This window comes from Channa argus, chromosome 7 (assembly GCF_033026475.1).
Source record: "Channa argus isolate prfri chromosome 7, Channa argus male v1.0, whole genome shotgun sequence".
NCBI classification, from domain to species: Eukaryota; Metazoa; Chordata; class Actinopteri; order Anabantiformes; family Channidae; genus Channa; species Channa argus.
In genome coordinates this window covers 14,562,798-14,585,904 of record NC_090203.1, presented here as the reverse complement: position 1 = coordinate 14,585,904, position 23,107 = coordinate 14,562,798, and the positions used below count along the sequence as shown (strand labels likewise).

Here is a 23,107-nt window from a genome sequence, read left to right as displayed (position 1 = left end):
TGATGTACTGTGGACACATATTCTCCCTTTTAGTAATGTGGAACCTGTCACCTAAGCTTTGACTGGGGTGACTAAAAATGGCACTGATTATGTTATGACTCATAGGATGATAGGGAAGTGGGAGCGGGTGGGTGGGCGGGAATATTACGTTACTGAGTTTCACAACAGGCACCTTTAGCTTTCTGAAGCAAAACAAAATAAAAAGCTCATAGATGAGTGATACTGATTTACAGGTTCATAATGGAACTTTATGAATAAAGTTATCCTGATGAAATGTTGTAGGAAATGCTATTTTACTATGGGAAGTACATGGAATAAAAACAGAACTTCAAAACTTTTAATAAGTTTTTATTCATCATTCATACACAAAAACTAACTTAGGGTGTTAAAACACTAACCTCAGCAATAAACATTTAAGAAAATCTGTTTGCTGAATCAATTACTGAACATTTTGCAAAAACCTCCATCTATCCCTAGATATTGTTGTGAGAGTTAACATTGTTTGATAAACAGAAATAATTGACACAATCTGAAGAGCTTTCTCAGATAGCACAGAATTTTATCAATTTCCAAGTCCTACAGCAGTTGTCGTTTAAGATTGTAAGGGACTGAACTCTGGTAACATGTTATTCAGCTACAAAATTGAGCTTCATAGACAATTTACCAAGTTTCTCACTGTAATTTGAAAAAAAGTGAAATTCTTTTGGTCCATTATAGTGGATCTTGTCAAGATATTTTTCAGATGACCTCACATTATAGAATGTCTCAAGGAATTCCCAGTGGAATTGTAAAGGAGAGGTAATCTCCCACCTCCCCCCACTCAGCTCTGAAGTGCTGGAAAATCGTAATCCATGTTGTGAGCACTGCAACCCATAATAGCAACCCAAATGCTGACCGTTTCACATCTAGATGAAAAACACACAAGAGACAATTTGTTGGCATAAAAACAAAGCTCATACCGATCCATATGCTAACTAATCTCAAATGTATGCCATATTTTGCCGCCCTTTATGGGCTTAAATGGAAAAACCTGCAATAGAGACAATATTGATAGTGCCAATTTCTGCTGAATTTTAGTCTTATCAATGCCAATATATTCAAAAACATATCTATATTAAAATAAATATGAATAAATATTAGTTTTTGTCCAGATCTACTTAGGAACCATTTAGGAGAACTGAAACCGTAACTAAATATATAATTCATATTCCCCCTTTTTTTAAAGGCAGTAATTCTTTGTAAACATTTCTAATATTAGAAGGATAACGTTGGTAGTTTTCTAAATTAACCATATCAACAATGCCCATTAAACCAACAAAGGATTCCCTGTACTCGCATGTCATGTCTAAAGCTTTGAATTCTTTCTTTGAAAACTTTGAGTCTTAGCTGTAGTCTTCACTGTGGTGCAAAAACATTACAAATACCAGCCACTTTACTGATGACATGGGTTTTTTTTTTTCCATTCCAAAATACCTGATTGAGAGACTATTAAAAAAATATTACCCAAAAATGCTCGGAATTGCAATACTCCCCCTGGTGACCTCACAGATGCACCATTGACCAACTTACTTTGACCACTGTGCTACGTATTGAAGATTCAAAACATGTGGCTAAACATTCTTTAAAATATCTCAACCAAGCATTTCGGAATACATAGAATGCTGCGTCTAACTTATGTGTTTATAATATTGTTTGAAAAACATAGAGGTTTAAAGCACAGACAAGTACTCTAATCTTGGCTGGACAAACACTATGCATAAAAACCTGAGTTTCACCTCGTTGAATTGTTGTGTACCGGGAATATAATGTTGGATTGTTGATAATATGATTGATTTAGAAAGTTAAGTTATCTTTAAAGGAGAAATTCCGAAACTTACACGTTTTTATCTGTAGCTGCTCTGTGTAGGTTGGCTTTATAAAGGCCTCTCGAAAAAACCAAACAACATTGACCAGCCACAGGAATGGGAGAAACGCAAAGCCACCTAAGAACAAAAGATAAAACACCATCATTTATTTATAAAATTACTGAATTAATACTTACAAATTTACTCGTGCATTTTAATCTAAATGCATAACTTAACCGCCACAGAAAAGGGCGGGGTAAGCTTGAAAAAAAGTACTTTAGCTGTCAGAATTTTAACTGCTCTCACCTAAATAATATTTTCTGCATAGACTGAGTTTCTCCTCGTTGGGTAGTCGTTCCAGATTCATCGTGGATTTGTGAGAAACCTGCTCACAAAGAACAACAAGTTACAAATGCAGAAGCAAACCTAAGAGAACTTTTATGACAATCATAATACTAGTCATTGTCTAACGTCACGATTAGGACGAGGGTCAAATTTCCTGGAAAAGGCAAAAACGTAATCCAACTATAAAGCAATGAAGCAGCCCTCTAGTGCTCATTGATTCAGTTTTTAAGTCAGATGAATCAAAATTCAGCCAAGGCTTACGTTAGCATTACGTTAGCTTAGCAACACTGGGTTGTTCCGGCTGCTGCAAACAGTCGTAAGAGTAACTCACACCAGACTACAGATTCTCTTCGGGGTCGTTTTATAACATTCCTGATGGACTAGAATACTGTACTATAACTCGATAAATTACCTGATATATTTAGGGCAAACCAGAGAACCGTCGCAAGTTAGCCAAATAAATTGAATAACGCTAACACTTCCGCCTCTTCCCCTTTCTTCTAAATCGCATTCTTCTTCAAGTGTGTTTTGGTAAACCCGCGTTTGGCTGCGCGGGATATCGCCACCTACTGGCTTAGAAATGTGAGTAAGTTTGAAGTTACATGTATTTCCAAATAGTACAGTACAGTTCACAAAAAAAGGCACATTTTTACTGTCTTAGATCAGTTCAGTTCACGTTGGGTTCCGCCTTTAATAAACGTGGACATGAACATTGACTCTGCTACTGGATCTGGAGTTTCCTGTCGGAAAGGCAACAGTAAGTCAGGTTGGGGGGCCTCTCATCATGTCTGATGTGTTCTTTCTACCTGACTCTTCTCACTATACACAAACAACCTCACATCCACTCACGCCTCAGTCTCTATCCACAAGTTCGCAGATGACACTACAATAATTGGACTCATTGCTGACAATAATAACTACACTAGACAACTCAAAAAATTCAATGTTAAACATAACATTACCCTCCAATTTTACACTGCCATAATTTCAATTCTACTCATCTCTTCAATAATGGTTCTCAAAAAAAAGCGCATAATAGGCAAATCATCTAAAATCATTGGTCATGCAGTCCCATCCATAGAAACACTATACTTTAAATGCATAACAAATGAGCAATAAAAATCACCTTTGACCCCTCTCACCCCCACTCATCGTCTCTTCACACTGATGCCCTCTAGGAGGCGCTACAGGTCCTTAACAGCCAGATCACAAAGGCTCAAGAAAAGTGTAATTCCCCTGCTATAAGGACAATAAACTCATTAACTGAAAACAACCCGCCCTCACCTATGTTTGGATGTATATTTGTCTGTTATTATTGTTTAAAATGTCAATTATATATTCTTGCTTTGTTATTTACACAGCATTTATTTAAAAATAAATAATTGGAGAAGCATGTTTCTCTCTGTGTAAAGAACTGCATCTCTATAAGGCTTATCTGCACCTCGAGTTTATAAGTTTACTTCGACTGAAACGCAACATTTATGAATCCAAACTATAAAAATCCATTGCAATCTCAGTTTTATCTTATTCTTCACTATCCACTTGCTTCTTCTATTTAGCTTTTTCTGGTGGCTTGTAAAGTTATTCTAAATGTTATGTTAACAGAATAATACACTCTGTTAAGATTCCAGTTGGAAATAAATGTTATTTCCGAAATTGAAGTTGAAAGTGTTTGGCGTTAATCAAGTGGCAATGGTCAATTTGGAAGCTTTTTTTTATTAAGATGTATTCACAAAAAAGAAGATAGAATGAGTCTTTATTTATTACCTTGGTGGAGATTCACCGTTGGCTCAACCGATTTTAATGTGTAGGGTAGAATTAAGATTCATGCAATAACTGAAGATCGGATTTTACCCTTTCTGGCCAAATGTAATATGAATTTCCGAATGGAAATGCGATAGATGTTCTGCTTACAATCACCACTAGAGGTCGGCCCACTTTCCCCACCCACTGGAGCTTCGCCGGAAAAACTCACTTTCCCTTGTAACATTGCGGCTCCCCCTCCCATCTCGCGCCTTCCCTCTTGTCTCTCCTCGAACTGCTAGCCGTCGGTGTGTGTTGTTGTCGAAGCAATGATGGCGGCAGCGGGATGCGGATCAGCAACCGCGGCTGCCGTAGGAGGCCAAGGAGGAACCGCGACGGCCAGAGGTCGTTTTCCCGGTCGGCCTTGGTCGTCACGAAGTCGTTTGCGCTCCGAGAAGCGATGGCAACTGGGACGATCGGGCTTAGAAGCTGATGATGTGACTAATGGAGGGCCAAGGCCCACAAACCCGGTTTTATCGTTAAACGAAGACCAGTCCCACTTGCGCTTACTTGGGATAGAGGCGAGCCACAAGATCCTTGGGCAGGCTGGATACAGCTCTAGTGGGAGTGAAGAGGTGAGGTCCCAAACCGAACCAGGAGTTAGTATCTTTATTTCATCTTCTCACATTTTGTGTGATCGTTAAATGTGCGAGAATGAGTGCTGTCCGCTGTGGTGTGTATAGTTAGTACCATGGAGAAATGTCAACATCCTCTGCTAGGCTAACGTTAACTTCAAGCTAGTATTACATGCTAACCAATAAGCTATTTTAGCATTATGAAGCTGTCCGTGACATTTAATGAGAACTCGCCACACAAAATTCCATTTTACCGAAGCAACAGAGGACTTTAGGTTGCGTTACCAATGTTCCCTTAGCTGCTCCTACTGGTGCTAAAAAGAGGGTAAACCCATTAATAACGTAGAATATAGTTACATTTTAAGGAAAATAGTCAGCGAGAAACCTACGCCAGTTTGTAAACAGGGACTGCAGTTTGTCTGTGGCCCGCTCCTTATCGGGCCGAAGTAGCAGCTTGCTAATACACACGAACACAAAGAATGGGAAGGCTAATTGCTAACTCTTCTGTTTTCATACGCTGTCCAGATGCGGATACAGTTTTCTGCTTACCTAGTTTAAAGAAGATCTAACTCACAATCCCACGGGACCTTACTTGCTTGGCTAACGTAACTGCGACATAAACACTCATGTAACTAAAGTTACAAGCTTTAAGTTTAGTTTAGTCACGTTAGCCTGTCTGTAGGCATAAGTGAGTTAAATGCTTTCAAGTATAGGGAATAGCTAACTGCTAGCTTATTCTGCAAAACACGACCGATTTAAATGGTGGTGCAGACGAGTGCCAAAGACAGTGGCACCGTCGTTAGAACCGAAAGCTTTCTAACGTAAACCAGTCACATAAGGAGTTGTTACCGTCCTACACTGATGCACAAGTGTGGAGCTGATCGTAATGATTGAGGTCACCGCTGCAAGCATGAGCAAGGTGCACAGTACTTGTAGGGCATCGTAATTACACACTCACCGTTCCTTGCATATTTGCTCGGTTGTGCTGAACTGTTCTTCACACTAAGGAAACATTAAACATCTTGTGCATGGGTTAGTAATTTTGAAAAAAAAGGTCTCGAAGAGGCATTTTCGGTTGCTAGGAATATGGCCCCTATTCATGTCTTACAAATGAGACGTGAAGAATGAAAATAGTCTGAATGTGAAAATTAATAACAAGTTTCCATTGTTTATTATTGATGTTATTACTCTAGAATCTAAAGCAAATGGTATTATGTTTTACACCCGTTTACCTATTAATTACTGTCAAATGAATCCTTTTTGTCCATCATATTGACATAAACACATTGTTTTGTTTGGTGTATTAACAAAACAGTCGTTATGCTTGGCAATCTATTATTCACGATGAACAATTAGAGGAATTTCATATTTTAATTTTTCTCTAGGTCCGTTAATTGGTCTGTGCAAAAGGGAAAATTAAAATGACTGCTATTGGTTTGACATCCTCCAGCAGAGCAGTCTTATGTTACCTCTAGTCTTAATTACCTTTTTTGTTTTTCAAGGGTGATGACTTCAGAGGATTTGAAGTTGAGAGAAAAGGGTCCAAAGGTCCAGTATGCCCTCGACAAAACTCTTCCAAAGGTAACGAAAAACATTTCTTGCATTACATAACTTGCTGTAATTTATAAACAGCAAACAAATTAAACATTCAGCACAGTTAAAAATAGACTTTTTATTTCTGTTTTACATTTAATTAAATGTAATTTAGTAATGTTTATTTTTATTTGTTTTATAGGTGATGCTGTCAACACAAAATCTAAACGACAAAGTGAGAAATTACCACTTAAAAAACCGGCAGTGGAGGCAGCAATTACCCCACCTGACTGTATAAAAGATGTAAAATCATTGGAAGAAGTTGACAGCTTATCTCTTGAAGAAAAGCCTGCAAAGGTTTGCAGGAAAGGCTCAAAAGGAAAAAACAATTTGGATCGACAGTCCATTAAAAGCAGAGCCTCCTCAACAGCACAGAGGATTACTATAAAATTTGTGGCCAAAAAGAAAATTAAAAATGTAAAGGAGCCACAAAAAAAATCTGAGCAGAAACTGAAAATGAAAGGAATTCAAGATCAGCCCAAAGCCAAGGACATTCAGGAGGATGAGATTTCAGATGCTCATGTCAAATTAAAAACTGAGTTACATGAGGATAAACATGGCATTGAAGATAAGGGAGGAGGGACTGTACCTGCAAGAAGGCGTGGGAGATCTGCTTCAAAGACAACAGAACCTGTCTGCCAGACTGGTGCCAAAGTTGTTGTTGATGACCAAAAATCAAAAGAAAGAAAATCAGCTGACCTAGCTGAAGTACAAGAAGGTGGGTTAGTAGAGTCAAAAGCAAATTCAAAAAAATTTAAGCAAAAGGAAAATGTGACAGAGCAAGGATCTGAAGCTAGTCAGCTCTTGATTCGTAGGAGCAACAGGGTCACTAGCCTGCCCTCTAAAAGAGTGTCAGACAGTATAGTTCAACCAGAAAGTCTGATCAAAAGTGGTGCCATTATGACAGAGTTAAAATCTGAAGTTTCTAAAATAGTCGAAGCCAAACCATTAGTGAAAAATGACAGAAGAAGGCAAAGCAAGAGGCTTAATAAGGATGCTACACTGCCAGAAAAACATGGTCCATCATCCACAGAGACCAAACATTTAGCTGTACAACCCACTGACAGTTTGCCTTTAAAAGATGAAGAAATGAGGACCCCAAGTTTAAAGCTGATACGGATAAGAAATCCAAAATATGATCCACAGGCCAGTGGGAAGAATTCAACTAGAAAGAAAAAACGCAAAAAATATATCTGGACTTTAACTTTGGTGAAGGTAGGAAGTCAGATACAGGGTGCCCTAAACACTGATAAAGCAGCAGAGAAGACTGTGAGTGAAGTGGATCAGTCAGCTTTTTGTGATACCACTGTCAACAACTCTTTGAAAGAGATAAATAAAAAATCTAAATCGAATAATTCATGCCCAGAAGAGAGTAAAAGCACAAATACTATCGAGTGTCCCCAAAATCAGGCTGACACATCATTTCAGGAAAAGTCCACTTTACAGGTGGAAACTGAAATGGAAAATGTAACTGAAATAACAGCTTTGCAAGAAATCACTAAAACAGATTGTGGTAAGGTTGTTCCACCACTTCAAATCAAAAAGGTCTCCTCCCCAGGCAAACATAAGAGTTCAAAGCCGTCCTTTTTGATTCAACAAGTTAGTCCTGTACCTGAACAGAAAGATGATGTTCAGAAAGATCAAAGTGAAGTTAATGAGGATAATTTGTTGTGTCTGGGTGGTGCTGAAGTCACACCAACTAGAAGGCTAAGAAGGAGGACAGCAAGCCTTGATACACCACCAACGACGTTTGTCACTCAAAAGCCAGTGAAACAGAGGCTTAGATTGAGTCATCAGGACAAAGATACCCCTCAGGTGGATGTTGAAGATTCTTCTCAGGTTTCAACTGAAGACTCCAATTCACAAGTTCTTCCTGAAAATGCTTGTCAGGTTTTGACTGAGGAGCTATCACAGGTGACCAATATTAACTCCTCTGAAGTTCCTGATAAGTGTTCCTCAATGATCGGTGATGATCACTCACAGGTGTCAGGTAAAGATTCTCCACAGAAGATGGAGGATAAGTTAGAACCACAGATCAAAGAGGCCAAACCATTACGTGTGCCTTCCAAACCAAGAAGATGCAGAAATAATAAATTAGTAAAAAAGAAGTCTGTTCAAAAGAGGAAAGCTGTAGTCTTGTCTGAAACTGTTAACACAGAGATGGGTACAGTTGGAGCTACTAACACTGAATCTGTGCTAAATGAAGATGCTTTGCCTATAGACATAGAGGAATCTCAGCCAGAAACAAAAGACTGCACTCAGCCTGAGGCAAAACAGGACACAAAGTCAGTGGAAGAAGAGCAGATACATCTACCAGTAAAAGAAGAGACTGATATTCAGTTGATTGACAGTCAACAGTCTTTGGTTTCAGAAATTCATGGAGATGCTCCAAGAACTTTGTGCCTACAAAGGAAATTGTTCAAAAAAGTAAAGAAGAGACGTAAATGTTTGATTGGACAGCGTCCGAAACACAGACACAGAGGCAGAGATGGCAAGTTTGCTCCACTAAAATCACCTGAAAGTCAGAATACTGTTGAAGGGGATAGTGACATTTACACCCCACACAAGGATACCACACCGGCCCCAAGCCCCAAACTTATTGGAGTACATAAAAAGTACAAAAAGAAACAGTCAGGCCTTCAGTTTATTGGGTCTAAACGGCCCAAACCACCATCCGAAATACTTTCTAAACTAATTGAAGTGCAACTTGACAAAGATAGCTTGAAGCAAGAAGAAACTGACGTGTTAGTTGATGAGGGACATGCAAATGTTGTAGATGCTCAGCCTGGTAAATCAAAGTTTATAAAAAACATCAAACACTTCATTATGCCTGTTGTAAGTGCCCGATCCTCACGAGTGATCAAGACCCCGCAAAGGTTTATGGATGATGCTGGAATGTCTGTATTGCCTCGAAGAACCTCCCCAAAGAAGGGATTGCAACTGGGCTTGCAAATACGTCCAGGGAAGAGGCGAGATGATGGGACAAACAGAGCAATATCCCCTATCTTGCCAGTTGAGGAAGATGACATATTGAGTGAAGCTCAATTAGATGTTGATCTGTTTTCAGCTCAGGACCTAGACAGCAGCCTTGATATAGCTGACAGCCTATTTTCTGAAAGCAAATGTGGTAAAAATGAAAAGAAGAGGGCTCCACTAAGGAACTCTACTTTCAAATGGCACATGCCAGAAGAATCTAATGAAGAAGTATATACACTGGACAAAACTCCAGAGAACAAATGTGATGATCTGTTTTTATCTACACCAGCCGATAAGCCCAACGAACTATCTACTGACCTTTTGGATGATCCCAAAAAGAAAGTTCCCCCAAAGTTTAATAAACAAACGGCTCAGCTCAAGATTTATCAAAAGCTAAAGAAGCCACAGATTGGGCTTTCGAAAAGCAAAAATGCAACAGAAATGGATGGCTTGAGTAAATCGCTTCACCCCCTTGTTGATTTAGCAGAAGGACTTGATGATGAGGCCATGAGCATCAGCCTTAGGCAACGTAGTACAAATGCAGAGAAGAACAAGCCCAAACTCAAGATAGAAGACCTTAATACTCCAGGAGTGGTGAGAAAAGTTTCTGTGTGTGTTAGGACCACGAACCCTAAGTCCCTTGCATTGCAGCACAGCAAAGAAGAGGATATAGCAGTGAAAGATACCCCTCAACCTCACCCAGGTAAGCAATATGATTTTAAAAAGCATTTTGAGCAATTATTCAAACCACATTTCACCAATTCTGCCCAATTTACTCAATATCCACAGGAGAACTGCAGTCAGAACAGTCAGGTGTAGCTGAAGGTGATTCCTCTGGGGCTGTGGACAAGGGAGCTTTACAACGAGCACGCCTCACTGGTGCAAATAAAAGAATGTTCAATCTCCTCAGGAAAGCAAAAGTCCAGCTTATTAAAATTGACCAGCAAAAACAACTTAAGTCATCTGGGGTAAGCTCATAATTACTACAAGCACATGTTCAATCACTGTGGAATTGAACATTTTTAGATATGTTCTGTATAGTACAACCTCCACGTAGAAGATGAAACCCTCTTGACACTGTCATTTTCAGGTTTTCTGAAGCATGTGTTTTCTATTGATGCCTTGTTTTCTGTTTTTTATCCACATAGCTGTTATCTGGCCCCACTAGCGCCAGGTCTCGAGATGTGTCCTCTAAGAGACAAAGGAGGAAGCAGAGGGCACAGCCTGATTCTGATGTTCCAGTCAAGACAGAGCCACCTCAAGTGCAAGTAAGTGTACAAATCAAGAAGTATATGGGGGGAAAAATCAATCCAACTTGAAATAATTTTACCAATGTTTATTTAACCCTTTTCTATATTTTAAGAAGAAAGCTGTCAAAGCATTTAATTATAACTTGCTTACAACAATTATTTTCCCCAGCCACAGCTCATCTCCCCACTGTGCCAGGAGTTTCGTAGAGCAGGAGGTCCACGCATCAAGCATGTATGTCGTGCTGCATCTGTGGTACTTGGACAACCTCGAGCCTTGGTACCAGATGACATTCCCAGACTTAGCGCCTTGCCTCTACATGAAAGAACTGGCATTTCCCCATCTGCTGTCATTAAAGGTAAATGATCACCTCATTGATAAACAAATCTGGATCTTTCTTTGTTGAACAAAATACAGAGTAACTTAAATGTAATAACTTGATGGTGATTGTGAGTCATCTTAAAATATCCTAACCAGAGTATTGTTACTGAAAATTCATTTAATGCTTTTAAAAACACAACTTAACTAATGAATGGCATTAGACACATTAATATTGTATTAATATTTATTTGTTGCAGATATTGGGTCTCCCTCAGAATCAGACAGTCCTGGGCTATCAGATCCAAAGGTCGCCAAGGTCAAGAAGCCATCAAATTTCATTAAACGGAAAGGTCTTGGGCCATTTGGTTACCGTTCTCGGAGATGTGGTGTGTGCAAAGGCTGCAATCATGAGGAAGACTGTGGCAAGTGCATGAACTGCCTTGATAAACCCAAGTTTGGTGGCCCTAATACCAAACGGCAGTGCTGTGTGTAAGTTAACTTGTTCATTCACTATATAACTATTAGTTGTAGCGGATCACAGCACAGTGCCCCCAGTTCAAAATAACAAAATCTGATATTCATTTTTATATATTTTACAAGGTATAAACGATGTGATCAAATCGAAGAGAGAAAGGCACGCAGGCTAAGTGGAAGAACAGCGCCCAAAGGTAATTCTTAGCACACACACATTGTTGTAATACTTTCATAACATTTAAGACGTCTACTACAAGTCTATTTTACTCTCTTATTTTTTTTTCTTTTTAAAGGTTCCTCTAAGCGACGGCGATCCTCTCTTAGCAGGGGACATTCAAGCAATGATGAGGGTAATGAGGGTTTTGCAGACTCACCATCTGGTCTCCAGGGTGATGGCCACAGCCCTTCAGTAAGGAAACAGCCCAAGCGTGTTGTCAAACCCCGCATTTACTTTGACCTGGTGGATTACGACTCAGATCTAGATGAGAAAGCCTTCTCAAGTTCTGCCTCCCCAGCCAGGAGAAGGGGTTCTGGACCCCGTTTCAGTGAAGGTAGAGTAACATGGAGAGACCAAACAAGACAGATGCTTCTGTATTGATCCAGTTGACTATTTTAATTTTGTAACACCAAATTTTCTTCTAATAAAGAGGGGTAGTCTGTAGCTGTAATCCCACAGCCTTGTGATGTGCCTCCTATTACTAAATGTTCTTCTTTCTTGTCTGTTAAAGATTTTGTGTCACTGGATGGATTCCTTGAAGACATTTCAGATGATGAAGTCAGACATCGGAAGTCCAGCTCGCATCGTGTACCAACTGTTCGACGTAAACCTGAGAAGGTGAGTGATTTATTATAGCGGATGCCCTGCAAAGCCTGCAGAGTGGCAAACAAAGTTGTGCAAAAATTTTAAAGGTCTCCTGGATAATATTGTTTGTTTACCACCTACCATCTTTTAGTATGATGTAGCAGACAAACAACTTCCTTGCATTGCTTTCCTTTTTGTTAAAAAAAAAACACAATATGCTGTCTTTTTCTGCAGCTCCAGTTCTGAATATTAATATATATTCAAAATGAATGCTTATGTCGGTCAGGAATGTAAACTTGTCACCTTTCAACAAAATTCACCATTTATATATCCAAGGACATTCATTATCAGGTAGCTCCACTAAACCATGTTGTGGTGTTTATACATATTTAATACATATTTCATTTAAGTTGGTCACTAAATATTAAGAGTTGGAGAAATAACTTTAATTTAAGGGCACCAGGTAGCTAACTTGTTTTTTTGAATTGCTTTGCTAGTGTCTTTCTCTTATGTCTAAGAAGCCTCATTCTCAGTTGTGATAATTTTTTTTTCTGCTTGGAAAAACTGTCACCTTTTTGGACCTTTACCATTTTGCAACTTTGGCTGCTATTAACCAGCAGTTCCAGGCTTTGTTCAGTCACTGCTCAACAGACATGTAGAGTACTGTGGAGCCCTTTTTAAAGGGCAACTTCACCTAATTTTAACTTGCTCTTTGTGGCTTACTTTAGGGTGCAAATGTACATTAATGCTTTTAAAATTCCCTCTGACCTCCCTATATTAAAGTATTTCTGTGCTTCTATCTGTAAAACCCCTCAAATTAACATCACCCAGAGTTTTTTATCCCCTAGATCACGAGTCACCAACATGGTGCCCGTGGGCACCAGGTAGCCCGCAAGGACCACATGAGTAGCCCACGGGCCTGTTCTAAAAATAGCTCACCATAGCGCCACTTACCAATGAGTTGCATTTAATTTTTTTGTTGCTATTCTTTTTTAGATCACATTTGAAAGTTATTGTAAGAAATCATTAACATGATCCGTGTATTCACATAGATGAATATCATTAATTTAATTAATTATTAATAATAATATATAATTTAGGGTAAATTGAGCAAATTTGTTATTTCAAAAGTGCGTATTCAACTGGTAGCCCTTCGCATTAATCGGTACCCAAGAAGTAGCTCTCAGTTTCAAAAAGATTGGTGACCCCTGCCCTAGATGATGTCATCTGCTCTTGAAGAGCAGCTTGACCATTATTATAAACTTAATAGTGTGAGCAAAACATGACATAATCTTAACTGTAGGTTATTTTAAGTGATGTCATCTGGACGCATTTTTTTTTTTTTTGCTAGAAGTAGAGAGATATTTTGATATAGGAAAGCTGATGGGAAGTTTAATGGCCTCTACTACATGTACTACCCAAACTAGAATCAAAAGAAGCAAGTTCAAAAGCAGTGAAGGCGTCCTTTAATGTAGTGCAATTTAACCAAAATGTCCTATACTGATAACTCAGTGTTCCCCACAAATACAGTATACGTGGACTGTCCACCCAAGAATATTTGGCCAGTTTTTTTTTTTGTTTGTTTGTTTTGTTTTTTTTGAATCTATGTGAGAGAACAAGAAAATCCGCAATCAGTTAACTATGGAACCAGTATTTGCCCAGGAAGATTTTTCAGGCACAGTGGCAAGAGGATAACATTTTGGGTATTTATTTATCATGTAGCACCTTTGGTTAATAAATTCCATGTAAGGGTTAAGTAAAACAAAGTCCAATATTGGTCAACCAGTACTGTGTAGCCCAAAAACTCAGTCTTCTCCCTTCAAAATCTTCTAGTTAAAAATTTTTTAACTAGAAGATCAATACATCGAAAATGAGGATCTTTGACCCCACATCTCCTGCTTTTAGTGACGTCACCACCACAAGTCAAGTTCTGTTGGAAAAAACTGAAATGATGTACAGCACATTAAGAAAGTTTTCAGACCCCCTCTAACATTTTTAGCAGTTTGTTATGTTGCAGCCTGATAGTACAGTTGTTCAAATTATTATGTTTCATTAATCTACACGCATTATCCCATCATGACAAAGTGAAAACATTTTAACAAAATTTAACACTTTTCTAAAAAAGTGAGAAAAACTGAAATATCACATGTACAGAAGTATTCAGAGCCTTTGCCACAGCACTTGAGATTTAGTTCTGATGCCTTCCATTTCTATTGATATTTGCCAATATGTTTCCACACCTTGGCTGAAGTCCACCTGTGGTAAATTAAAGTGATTGGACATGATTTGGAATGGCACACACCTCTTTATAGAAGGCCTCACAGCAGTTAATGCATAGTGTATTCATACAAAAACCACAAGGTCAAAGGAACTGCCTGTAGAGCTCACAGACATGCTTATTGCAAAGCACAGATATTTGGAAGGTTAGAACAAAAATTCTGCTGCACCAAGCCTTTATAATTTTCATATGGAAGAAGTTTGGCACAACCAGGGTTCTTCCAAGAGTTTGTCACATGCTCAAACTGAGCAATCTATGTTGAAGGACATTAGTAGGAGAGGTGACCAAGAACCCAATGGTTGCTGTGATGTCCAGATCCTGTGTGGAGATGGGACAAAGTTCCAGAACGGCAGCCATCAATGCAGCCCTTGACCAATCTGGGCTATACAGTATACTACAGCTTTGCAATACAGTGGCTAGACAGAAGCCTTTCCTTAGTCCAAACACATGAAACCCCACATGGAGTTAGCAAAAAAGCACCTGAAGGAACTAGATTCTCTGGTTTGTTGAAACAAAAACTTTTTGAGCTTCAATTTTAAATGTTTTATCTGGAGGAAACCAGGCACTGCTCGTTACCTGCCAAATGGCCTACCTACAGTGAAGCATGGTGGTGGGCAGCATCATGCTGTGGGGGCATTTTTCAGAAGCAGGGACTGGGAGACTGCTCAAGGTTGAGGGAAAGCTGAATGGGGTAAAATACAGAGATATCCTCAATGAAAACATCTTCCAGAGTGCTCAGCGTCTCAGACTGGGCCGACGGTTCACCTTTCAACATGACAACAATCCTTAGCACACAGCCAAGACAACACGGGAATGGCTTAGGGACAACTCTGGGAATGTCCTAGAGAGGCCCAGCCTGAGACCTGACTTGAGCCCTATTGAATATCTCTTGAGAGACCTGAAAATGGCTGTCCATTAATGGTCCCCATCCAACCTGACTGAGCTTGAGAGGATTTGCAAGGAGGAATGGCAGAATATCCCCAAGTCCAGGTGTGCAAACCTTGTTGCATAATACCCAAAAAGACACAGGGCTGTATTTCTTACAAAAGCTGCTTCAACAAAGTGTTGAGCAATGGGTCTGAATACTTTTTTCTTTTTAATACATTTACAGAAATATCTAAGGAAAAAAAAGTTGTCAATATGGGGTACTAAGTGTAGGTTCATGAGGGGGGAAAAAAATAATTTAAACAATTATAGTATCAGGCTGCAAAATTATAGTGAAGGGGGTCTGAAAACCACTGTATAGTAGAGCTTTTTCCATATATTCATTGAAATTATCACATGGAAAGGCCAACTTCTTATTACAATTGAATTATATTCTTGACAAAAAGATACTTGCATATATTTGAATATTTTTATACTTTATACCTTTGTGGCTCTCATCCCAATATTTGTACTGTTTCACATGATTCTTGTGTATGTGGTAGTACCATTTTTTTTCACGAATTGTGGAGAAAGTTTTTCATAATCTATCAATTCATTTACATTTCCAGAAGTGCTTAAAAGTCCAGTCATCACTAAAGTGTTTGTTATGCAAGAGAACAAATAAAAACACATGGTATGGTCAAAGTTGTATTAAGATTTAAAGTAGGCTGAATGCTTTACAAAGTGAGCTTGTATTGAGTAATGTGCAAGTAAATATTCAACCTTAACAGTGGCCAGTAGCTCTCAGCAGCCTCTGAGCAGCTAGAGCTGTATGTTTGCTAATAGCTAGCCAATGTTATCTAATGAAAAACAAAGGAAATCTTTTGCTGCATTTTTATCAATCAGCGTAACCTCTGCAATACAGCTTTTACTCAGAATGTATGTGTTTTTCTGCTTTATTTGCTCGGGACAAATAAGAAACTGAAATCTTTCAAAACTCAAACTACTTGTGATCATTCATCTTTACTCTCCTCAATTTGTGTTTGCGTTACTATACTATTTTTCATCTGCATCATGTGGAAAATGTCATATTGCACAGCATTAGTTGTACTTCTGTTTACGTTTGTGCATGGTAGAACTTAAATAAAGCAAATGTTACCCAGTTCTTTTGACCCATAACATAATTTGGCCACATTAATTTTCACTTGAGGCTTTAAAAACTTTTAAATTTATATTGTTTATATTTGAGCAATAAAGGGTTATTCTCAATGTCAACTTGGTACCAATGGGAGCATAGCAGCAAAGCAGCAGTTAAAGCCTGCTAATCACATCCTGAGATGCATAGTTAAAAGTAGGAATATTAGCACTTCAAGTGTGTCCATTACTGCCAAATTATACCAAGCTATGGTTTTCTCTCAGGGTCTCTCATCTCAGGGTCCTTTGGAGCAGACTCCTCCCAGTGTCCTGGCAGCTCTGGCCCATGGATTTGAGCAGAGAGATGTTGAGTCTTCTAAACCTACTCACAAAATCAGAGTTGACTTCAAGGTAGGTTGCTTTTAAAGATATATACACCAATCAAGCATAGCAATATAACCACATTTTCAATTTAATGCAGTCAAATACAGTGGGTCTGCCATGAATTCTACTTGTACAAGGTTATAATTTCTCAGTGTTTAGGTTGAAAATGTAAAAAAGGTGACAATTCTGCTCTAATTAATTCTGATGATTTTGAGAAGAGGTGGAATTTAACCTAAAAACTGTGAAATTATAACCTTGTAAAAATAGAATTCATGGCAGAGCCACTGTACTGGCTTGCATTAAATTGCATAAGTTGTCCTAATGTTATGCCTGATCGGTGTATTTCATTAGTTGCAATAAGTTGTAACCACTCTTATATTATTGAATATTCACTAATTGAAATGGACTTCCTTTCTGAAAATATACATCTATGAGATGTTTAGAAGGTAATGTTTTTTATGCCTTAGAAAGTGAATTAATCTTGATATTAAGTTTATTAAGCTTGAACACCAAGTTACACTTTGTAAATGGAAGCCATTAAAATGTACTTGTTTATTTAACATTATTAATGTTGCCCACTAGAGGTCACACTTTTTTAGATATTCCATAATGAATATACCCCATGATTCTCTCCTTTGTTAAATTAGTAAACGTATAAAATTCACATAGTCAGCTAAATATACCATAATAAGTAAAACTGCATGAAGTAAAAACTTCCTTTGTCTACTTATATAAATATTATTGTAAGGCAGACACAGTATTCTTCCCAGCTGGTATTTTCTTACTGTGTTGTGTCTCACTTTCAGGAGGACTGTAATTTGGAGAACGTCTGGAATATGGGTGGTTTAAGTGTATTGACCTCTGCACCACTTATGCCACCCTATGTCTGCTTCCTTTGTGCCAGTAAAGGGCAACATGAGGTAAATGCTCTATACCAGACTCTATATCAGACATAACATTACATGACCACCTTTGCAATTTAATGCCATCCATTACAGAGGTGGTTTTAATCATTATAAATAGGGTGTCCAAAACATTTGAACAACATTCAACAACTCCACTGCCTACTTTGACCTCAATAATTATCACCTTTCTGACAGTTTCAACCTAAAAGCTAAGAAATTATAACTTAATATAAAATATAAGCAGAACCCCTGTAATGGATACCACTAAATTGCACAGGTGTTATGCGTGATCAGTGTATATACTGCTCTGTTGAATTAAAGTTTTTGACCTGTTATTTGGTTTTCTCTGCCATCTTGGATTAACTATTAACAGGTTTGTTTTTTAGTCGTTTTGTCCATAGTTCCAAATCCATTACCATAAAATGCTGATTTTCAAGAAATATGCCTTTTAATCATATTTATAATTAGTATACTTTTAAGATAATTTGACTTTTTCTTTATGTAACTATATTTTTCCAGATGCTGTATTGCCAAGTATGCTGTGAGCCCTTTCACAGGTTCTGCCTTGAACCAGCAGAGCGCCCCTCTGAGGAGAACAAGGAAAACTGGTGCTGCCATCGCTGCAAATTCTGCCATGTGTGCGGCAGGAAAAACAAGCAATCAAAGGTAAAAACTGCAAATTGGTTGTGGTTATTTTATTTCTCATTAATGATTTAGTTTGGTCAGTAAATGTGATTATTTTCATGTCTTCCTCAGCCTTTGTTGGAGTGTGAACAGTGTCAGAACTGCTATCATGTTTCCTGCCTGGGACCCAACTATCCAAAACAGAACAAGAAGAGGAAAGCCTGGGTAAGTTCAAACATCCTAGAAAACACAAAGACATGCACATGTGCATTTAGCAAGATGGGTGAGTTTGAATTATGTCTATTGTGGTCCTAATGTTATGGATTTTGTGCAGGTTTGTATGACATGTGTCAGGTGTAAAAGTTGTGGTGTAACACCAGGGAAGAGTTGGGATACTGACTGGAACCATGAAAAAGGACTTTGTCCAGACTGTTCAAGACTCTATGAACAAGGTGAGGAGAGAGAACTTAGTTCATTGTTTATTATTCTGTGATTTGTCAGCTCCTGTGTTATCTACCAACATTACTAATCTGTGTTGATGCTAATCTTTATCTTTCATAAGGAAACTACTGTCCAATCTGCTTTAAGTGCTATGAAGACACTGACTACGATAGTCAGATGATGCAGTGTGGCACATGTAACCACTGGGTACATGCCAAGTGTGAAGATCTAACAGGTAGTTTTTTTTTATTCATTTTTATGTATTTATTATAAATGTAATTTCTGTTTTTATTTTATGAAATAAAAACACCCTAGCTATTCCTATTAAAGCTCTATGCTTTTTAATACTGCAGCTACTTCTGATAGTGAAATCATATCAATCTACCATACATAATGAAATTTTTGTTGTCAGGTAATTTGGCATTATGAGGTTTATTTGTGCTACCTGAAACTAAATAGGATGGACATCAGAATAAGTAAGAAAATATTGAGCAGGGAAAGGGGTAAACAACTCAAAGGGGTATATGTAATACTTATCATTGCTTCTTATCAACCATTATTTCCTCAGCTTGCGCTTAAACCCTGCTCTCATAAGTGCACATGATCTACTGTTAAAAAATGTTGTTGTGGTTTTCTGTTTAGAATGCACTAAAATGCAGCTAATTTATAATTCATTTTTATTAATAAACTCCTCTTCCTGTAAAATTATTTCAGATGAGTTGTATGAGATCCTGTCCAGCTTACCAGAAAGCGTAGTTTATTCTTGTCGACCATGCAGTGTGACCCAGCCAAGTGCCTGGAGGGAGTTGCTCTACATTGAGCTCCGGGCTGGGGTGGAGAAGGTGCTAGCTTGTTTGCTTTCATCCACGCTCACCCAGCACCTTGTTACCTGCTCACAGGTAAAATAATCATGTGCAAATGTGAAGTAAAATTGTTACACAGTGTATGTAAGTTGGAACACTTGCAAAACTACAAATGCTTTGAATTCTGCTGCAGTGTGAAAAGTTGGTTGATCCTGACAGTGGAATTGAAGGACAGCCAGCCTGTGACCTCCGAGCTGTTGGCAAAAAGTTTGACAAAGGACTTTATACTACGCTGGTAAGCAGTATACATAACCTCTTATTTAATGTCTGATGTAGATTACTTTTTTGTTACCACTGTGGTGCATTTACTTTTTTTTAAAGTGTGAAAAATCATCAATGTTCGTTTTTTTATGGCTTTAGGGATATTTACTTTTACATTTCCGTAAAAATGTGGGTATACTTTTAAAGGCTAAAACGATTGGACTATTGGTAAAAAGAACGTTATGTGAAATACTGTAGAAACTAAGAAAACAAGAAATCTAACAAATTGTTTAATGAATCTACTTGATTATTTAAATTAATTAATTAATTTCTTGTCCTTTGTTTTTAAAGAAAATGTTTCATGAAGACGTGGTTCAGGTGGTGCGAAAGAGGCTTGAGCTGGAGGAGGATCTTCCAGAGGAGCAGAGACCCACTGCGCTGGCACGATCCTACTACTTAAAGGTTCTCTGAATAAAAAGAAACATTTCTTTAAAGCCATTAAATAGTTGAGAACATGGCATAATTCAAACCTGCATTAATCAATATTTTTCATAGTACTGTAATCAAATGCCAATGTGAAGGTGAAGTAATTACTTAACTTTATTATCCTAATAGGAGTTTGAGAAACTCAAAATAAAATCTGTAATAGTTTTTGAGAAGTAGTAGTAAGGTTTTTTGTTTTTTTGTTTGTTGATTTTTAGCTCCTTGAGGAGGTATTTAATTGGTTCAACAGCCAAGACCCAAAGGTGTGGAGCCCCTGTACCAAAGACTTACCCACGTGAGTAATGACTTGTGTTTAAATGGCAAATAGTCGCTTATAGCGCTTTTATCCAAAGTGCTTTATAAATGTTGATTCCCATTCATCCATTCACACACACACACACACACACACACACACACACACACACCGATGGCGGAGGCTGCCATGCAAGGTGCTCACCTGACCCACCGGGAGCAACTTGGGGTTCAGTGTCTTGCCCAAGGACACATTGACATGTAGCCGGGAGCGGGGATCGAACCACAACCGACTGCCTTACCAACTGAGCTACAGCCACCACAGTGTTTACTTGTTTGTCTACATGTGAAAATTGATAATTAGTCTTTAAATGTATTACCCTTGCCCTAATTAAGTGCAAATGTTTTAATTTAACATTCACAACATTTTCAAGGTTCTGTATTTTATTATATGTTTAATGCTTTCCATACCTACTTGTATGTATGTGTAGATAAAAGCTGTTTTTCAATGGAATCAATATTTATAAAGTTTTTTAAATGTTTCACTTTTTACTCAATAGAGGGATGTTGTCCCAAGCTGTTCATCCTCCTACAACAGAGCATGTTTATGCCCAGTGGCAAGAAAGGGAGGAGCTCTTTTCTGGCACTTCCCTGGGACTACACGACGACAGTGGTCAAAGCTTGGATATGAAGGAAGAAGAGGCGCTTTCTCCAAGGTCCATGGAGCTAACCAGCCACAACCACTTTAAAGCCAGCAGAGATGTCAGGCTCAAATTTAAAGGTATTGTCAATAATAAGAGGTGAAAATAAAATTGCCCACCTATATACTCATTTTTAATAAATGATTGGCTTGGACAGTCTCTGGAATGTTTAGTTCTTAACTTTTGCCTACTTATACAGGTAAAATGGGCCGGCTTTCAAAATCTGATCTAGACACTGGATGGTCTAAAGAGGATGAGCGACAGTGTTCTTTGTGCCAAAAATATGGAGACCTCAGACCTAATGTAAGTAGTCCATGAAACATGAAATTATCAGCAGTTAGTAGTACATTGTAGAAAATGTAGGAAAAAAGTACTTGTAAATGCTGCCTGTCTGGTTACAAATTCCTCTTGTGTCCTCTCTCAGGAAGCAGGCAGGTTGCTCTACTTAGGCCAAAATGAATGGGCACATGTCAACTGCTGTCTGTGGTCAGCGGAGGTGTTTGAAGAGGACAATGGCTCTCTTCTACATGTACATAGTGCTGTCACAAGGGGCCGCTTGATGGTTGGTTCTTAGTCTACTTTTATAATTGATTTATGTCCTAATATGTATTAATTTAAAATGATTTGTCATGATTACACAAACATTTCATGCAAATCTGTCCAGCGAATGTTGATATTTTAAAATTAGAAGCAAATAACTATTTGGCAATGATGCATCAGGCAGCCTCTTAAACCTATGTACATTGCTATTTTTGGTTTCTGTTCCTTTATTACTCTGTTTCAAACTTTGCATTTTATTCATCACCCCATCAATCCCAACCCCCTCCTAGCGATGTGAACGCTGCAACCAGACAGGTGCCACTGTGGGCTGTTGTCTGACCTCTTGTCAAAGCAATTATCACTTCATGTGTGCCCGCTCCCGACACTGTGTGTTCCAGGATGATAAGAAAGTCTATTGTTACAAACACCGACATCTCATCAGTGGCAGGGTAAAATTAGCTCCTCCAATATGTTTCCTACCAAAAATTACAGTGGATTGGAATTTGCTTCTGGATTGTGTTATCACTTTTTCCTTTTTTACAGATGATAACTGGTCAAGAATTTGAAGTAATCCGCAGGGTGTATGTGGATTTTGAGGGGATCAGCCTCCGCAGAAAGTTCTTAACGGGACTGGAACCAGAATTGATCAATGTGATGATTGGTAAGCACCTTATTTTGTTGGTTGCATATTTCCTTCCTTAGCATTTGCTAACATGAGCTTAGATTGAACTAATAATTGGTATCGGCATTGTCACTATCCAGGTTCTTTACAGATAGATAAGCTAGGTGTGCTGACAGAACTTTCAGCTAGCAAAGGAAAACTGTTTCCTGTGGGTTTTCAGTGAGTTGCATTTTATCTTTTCAAACTTATTTTTATAAATAAAACCATGAAACAATGAATGAAAAACACTAAATTTTTATTTTTGCTTTATAAGGTGTTCCCGTTGGTACTGGAGTACAGTTAATCCTTCACGCCGTTGCAAATATACATTTAAAGTCCAAGAGGTTCGACCCATTATCCCTGAGAAGCCTGTTGAGGAGATGCCTGACCAAGGAGACAATCACACAATTGCTCACAGCCCCTGTCCATTACCTGGTATGTGTTTTTCTGCTGAAAAACTGCAGTACATTGCAAAGATTCTGTAAAGTAATTAATGGAGATACATATAGTATAATTGAAAAGTTTTATACTTCTTCAGAATCTGAAGCCCAAGAAACTGATATGGCAGAATCCCAACCCGTAAATGAGGAAACCTTTGTCCCAGGACCCCCGCCCAAGACAGATCATGGTGCAAGGCCAAAGATTCCCAGGAAACCAGCTGGAGGAATGTCCAGACCTTTGCCATCCCCAGGTAAAATATAAATGCATAAAAAGTTTTGGTAAGAATTTAAAAATAAATTGCTTCCAAAAATATGTTGCTCCAGTCATAAACACAGACGTTTCATGCTGCTAAGT

At 38.3% G+C, this 23,107-nt stretch overlaps 2 protein-coding genes across 4 annotated transcripts in view; one reads left to right on the top strand and one right to left on the bottom strand.

Annotated features, from left to right (window-relative positions):
* Positions 1–332: 332 nt before the first annotated feature.
* On the bottom strand, positions 333–2,744 carry psenen (presenilin enhancer, gamma-secretase subunit). 2 transcript variants are annotated; one of them, XM_067510055.1, is made up of 4 exons: positions 2,602–2,744; positions 2,151–2,229; positions 1,878–1,982; positions 333–905 (listed from the first exon to the last, which is right to left on the bottom strand). In XM_067510055.1, exons 2-4 carry the CDS (start codon positions 2,209–2,211, stop codon positions 766–768), a joined length of 306 nt encoding a protein of 101 aa, XP_067366156.1. In that variant the 5' UTR covers positions 2,212–2,229; positions 2,602–2,744; the 3' UTR covers positions 333–765. The 2 variants fall into 2 exon arrangements, with proteins under 2 accessions (XP_067366156.1, XP_067366157.1); XM_067510056.1 differs by lacking the exon at positions 2,602–2,744 and adding an exon at positions 2,451–2,550.
* Positions 2,745–4,206: 1,462 nt separating this feature from the next.
* kmt2bb (lysine (K)-specific methyltransferase 2Bb) overlaps positions 4,207–23,107 on the top strand; it is a 32,025-nt gene continuing 13,124 nt past the window's right edge. Inside the window, exons 1-28 of one of the 2 annotated variants that reach the window (XM_067509008.1) lie at positions 4,207–4,567; positions 6,070–6,148; positions 6,303–9,839; positions 9,926–10,104; positions 10,285–10,404; positions 10,556–10,742; positions 10,963–11,194; positions 11,306–11,373; positions 11,473–11,730; positions 11,908–12,014; positions 16,543–16,668; positions 17,448–17,561; positions 18,066–18,212; positions 18,303–18,395; positions 18,505–18,622; positions 18,733–18,846; positions 19,326–19,510; positions 19,608–19,709; positions 20,027–20,137; positions 20,377–20,453; positions 20,971–21,191; positions 21,311–21,414; positions 21,536–21,673; positions 21,942–22,100; positions 22,195–22,312; positions 22,414–22,492; positions 22,587–22,747; positions 22,851–23,003. In XM_067509008.1, coding sequence (XP_067365109.1) covers positions 4,262–4,567; positions 6,070–6,148; positions 6,303–9,839; positions 9,926–10,104; positions 10,285–10,404; positions 10,556–10,742; positions 10,963–11,194; positions 11,306–11,373; positions 11,473–11,730; positions 11,908–12,014; positions 16,543–16,668; positions 17,448–17,561; positions 18,066–18,212; positions 18,303–18,395; positions 18,505–18,622; positions 18,733–18,846; positions 19,326–19,510; positions 19,608–19,709; positions 20,027–20,137; positions 20,377–20,453; positions 20,971–21,191; positions 21,311–21,414; positions 21,536–21,673; positions 21,942–22,100; positions 22,195–22,312; positions 22,414–22,492; positions 22,587–22,747; positions 22,851–23,003 — 7,393 coding nt within the window. In that variant the 5' untranslated portion in view covers positions 4,207–4,261. Of the gene's footprint in view, positions 4,592–6,069; positions 6,149–6,302; positions 9,840–9,925; positions 10,105–10,284; positions 10,405–10,555; positions 10,743–10,962; positions 11,195–11,305; positions 11,374–11,472; positions 11,731–11,907; positions 12,015–16,542; positions 16,669–17,447; positions 17,562–18,065; positions 18,213–18,302; positions 18,396–18,504; positions 18,623–18,732; positions 18,847–19,325; positions 19,511–19,607; positions 19,710–20,026; positions 20,138–20,376; positions 20,454–20,970; positions 21,192–21,310; positions 21,415–21,535; positions 21,674–21,941; positions 22,101–22,194; positions 22,313–22,413; positions 22,493–22,586; positions 22,748–22,850; positions 23,004–23,107 lie in introns of both variants that reach the window. The other variant, XM_067509007.1, reaches the window with a different exon arrangement.

Bases quoted from the DNA above. Each gene is read 5' to 3' on its own strand.
- psenen (XM_067510055.1), bottom strand. From the start codon at position 2,211: ATGAATCTGGAACGACTACCCAACGAGGAGAAACTCAGTCTATGCAGA. The intron at 1,983-2,150 runs GTGAGAGCAGTT...TTTTGTTCTTAG, and splicing joins ATGCAGAAAATATTATTTAG to GTGGCTTTGCGTTTCTCCCA. The intron at 906-1,877 runs GTAAGTTTCGGA...TTTTTCATCTAG, and splicing joins GCAGCTACAGATAAAAACGT to ATGTGAAACGGTCAGCATTT.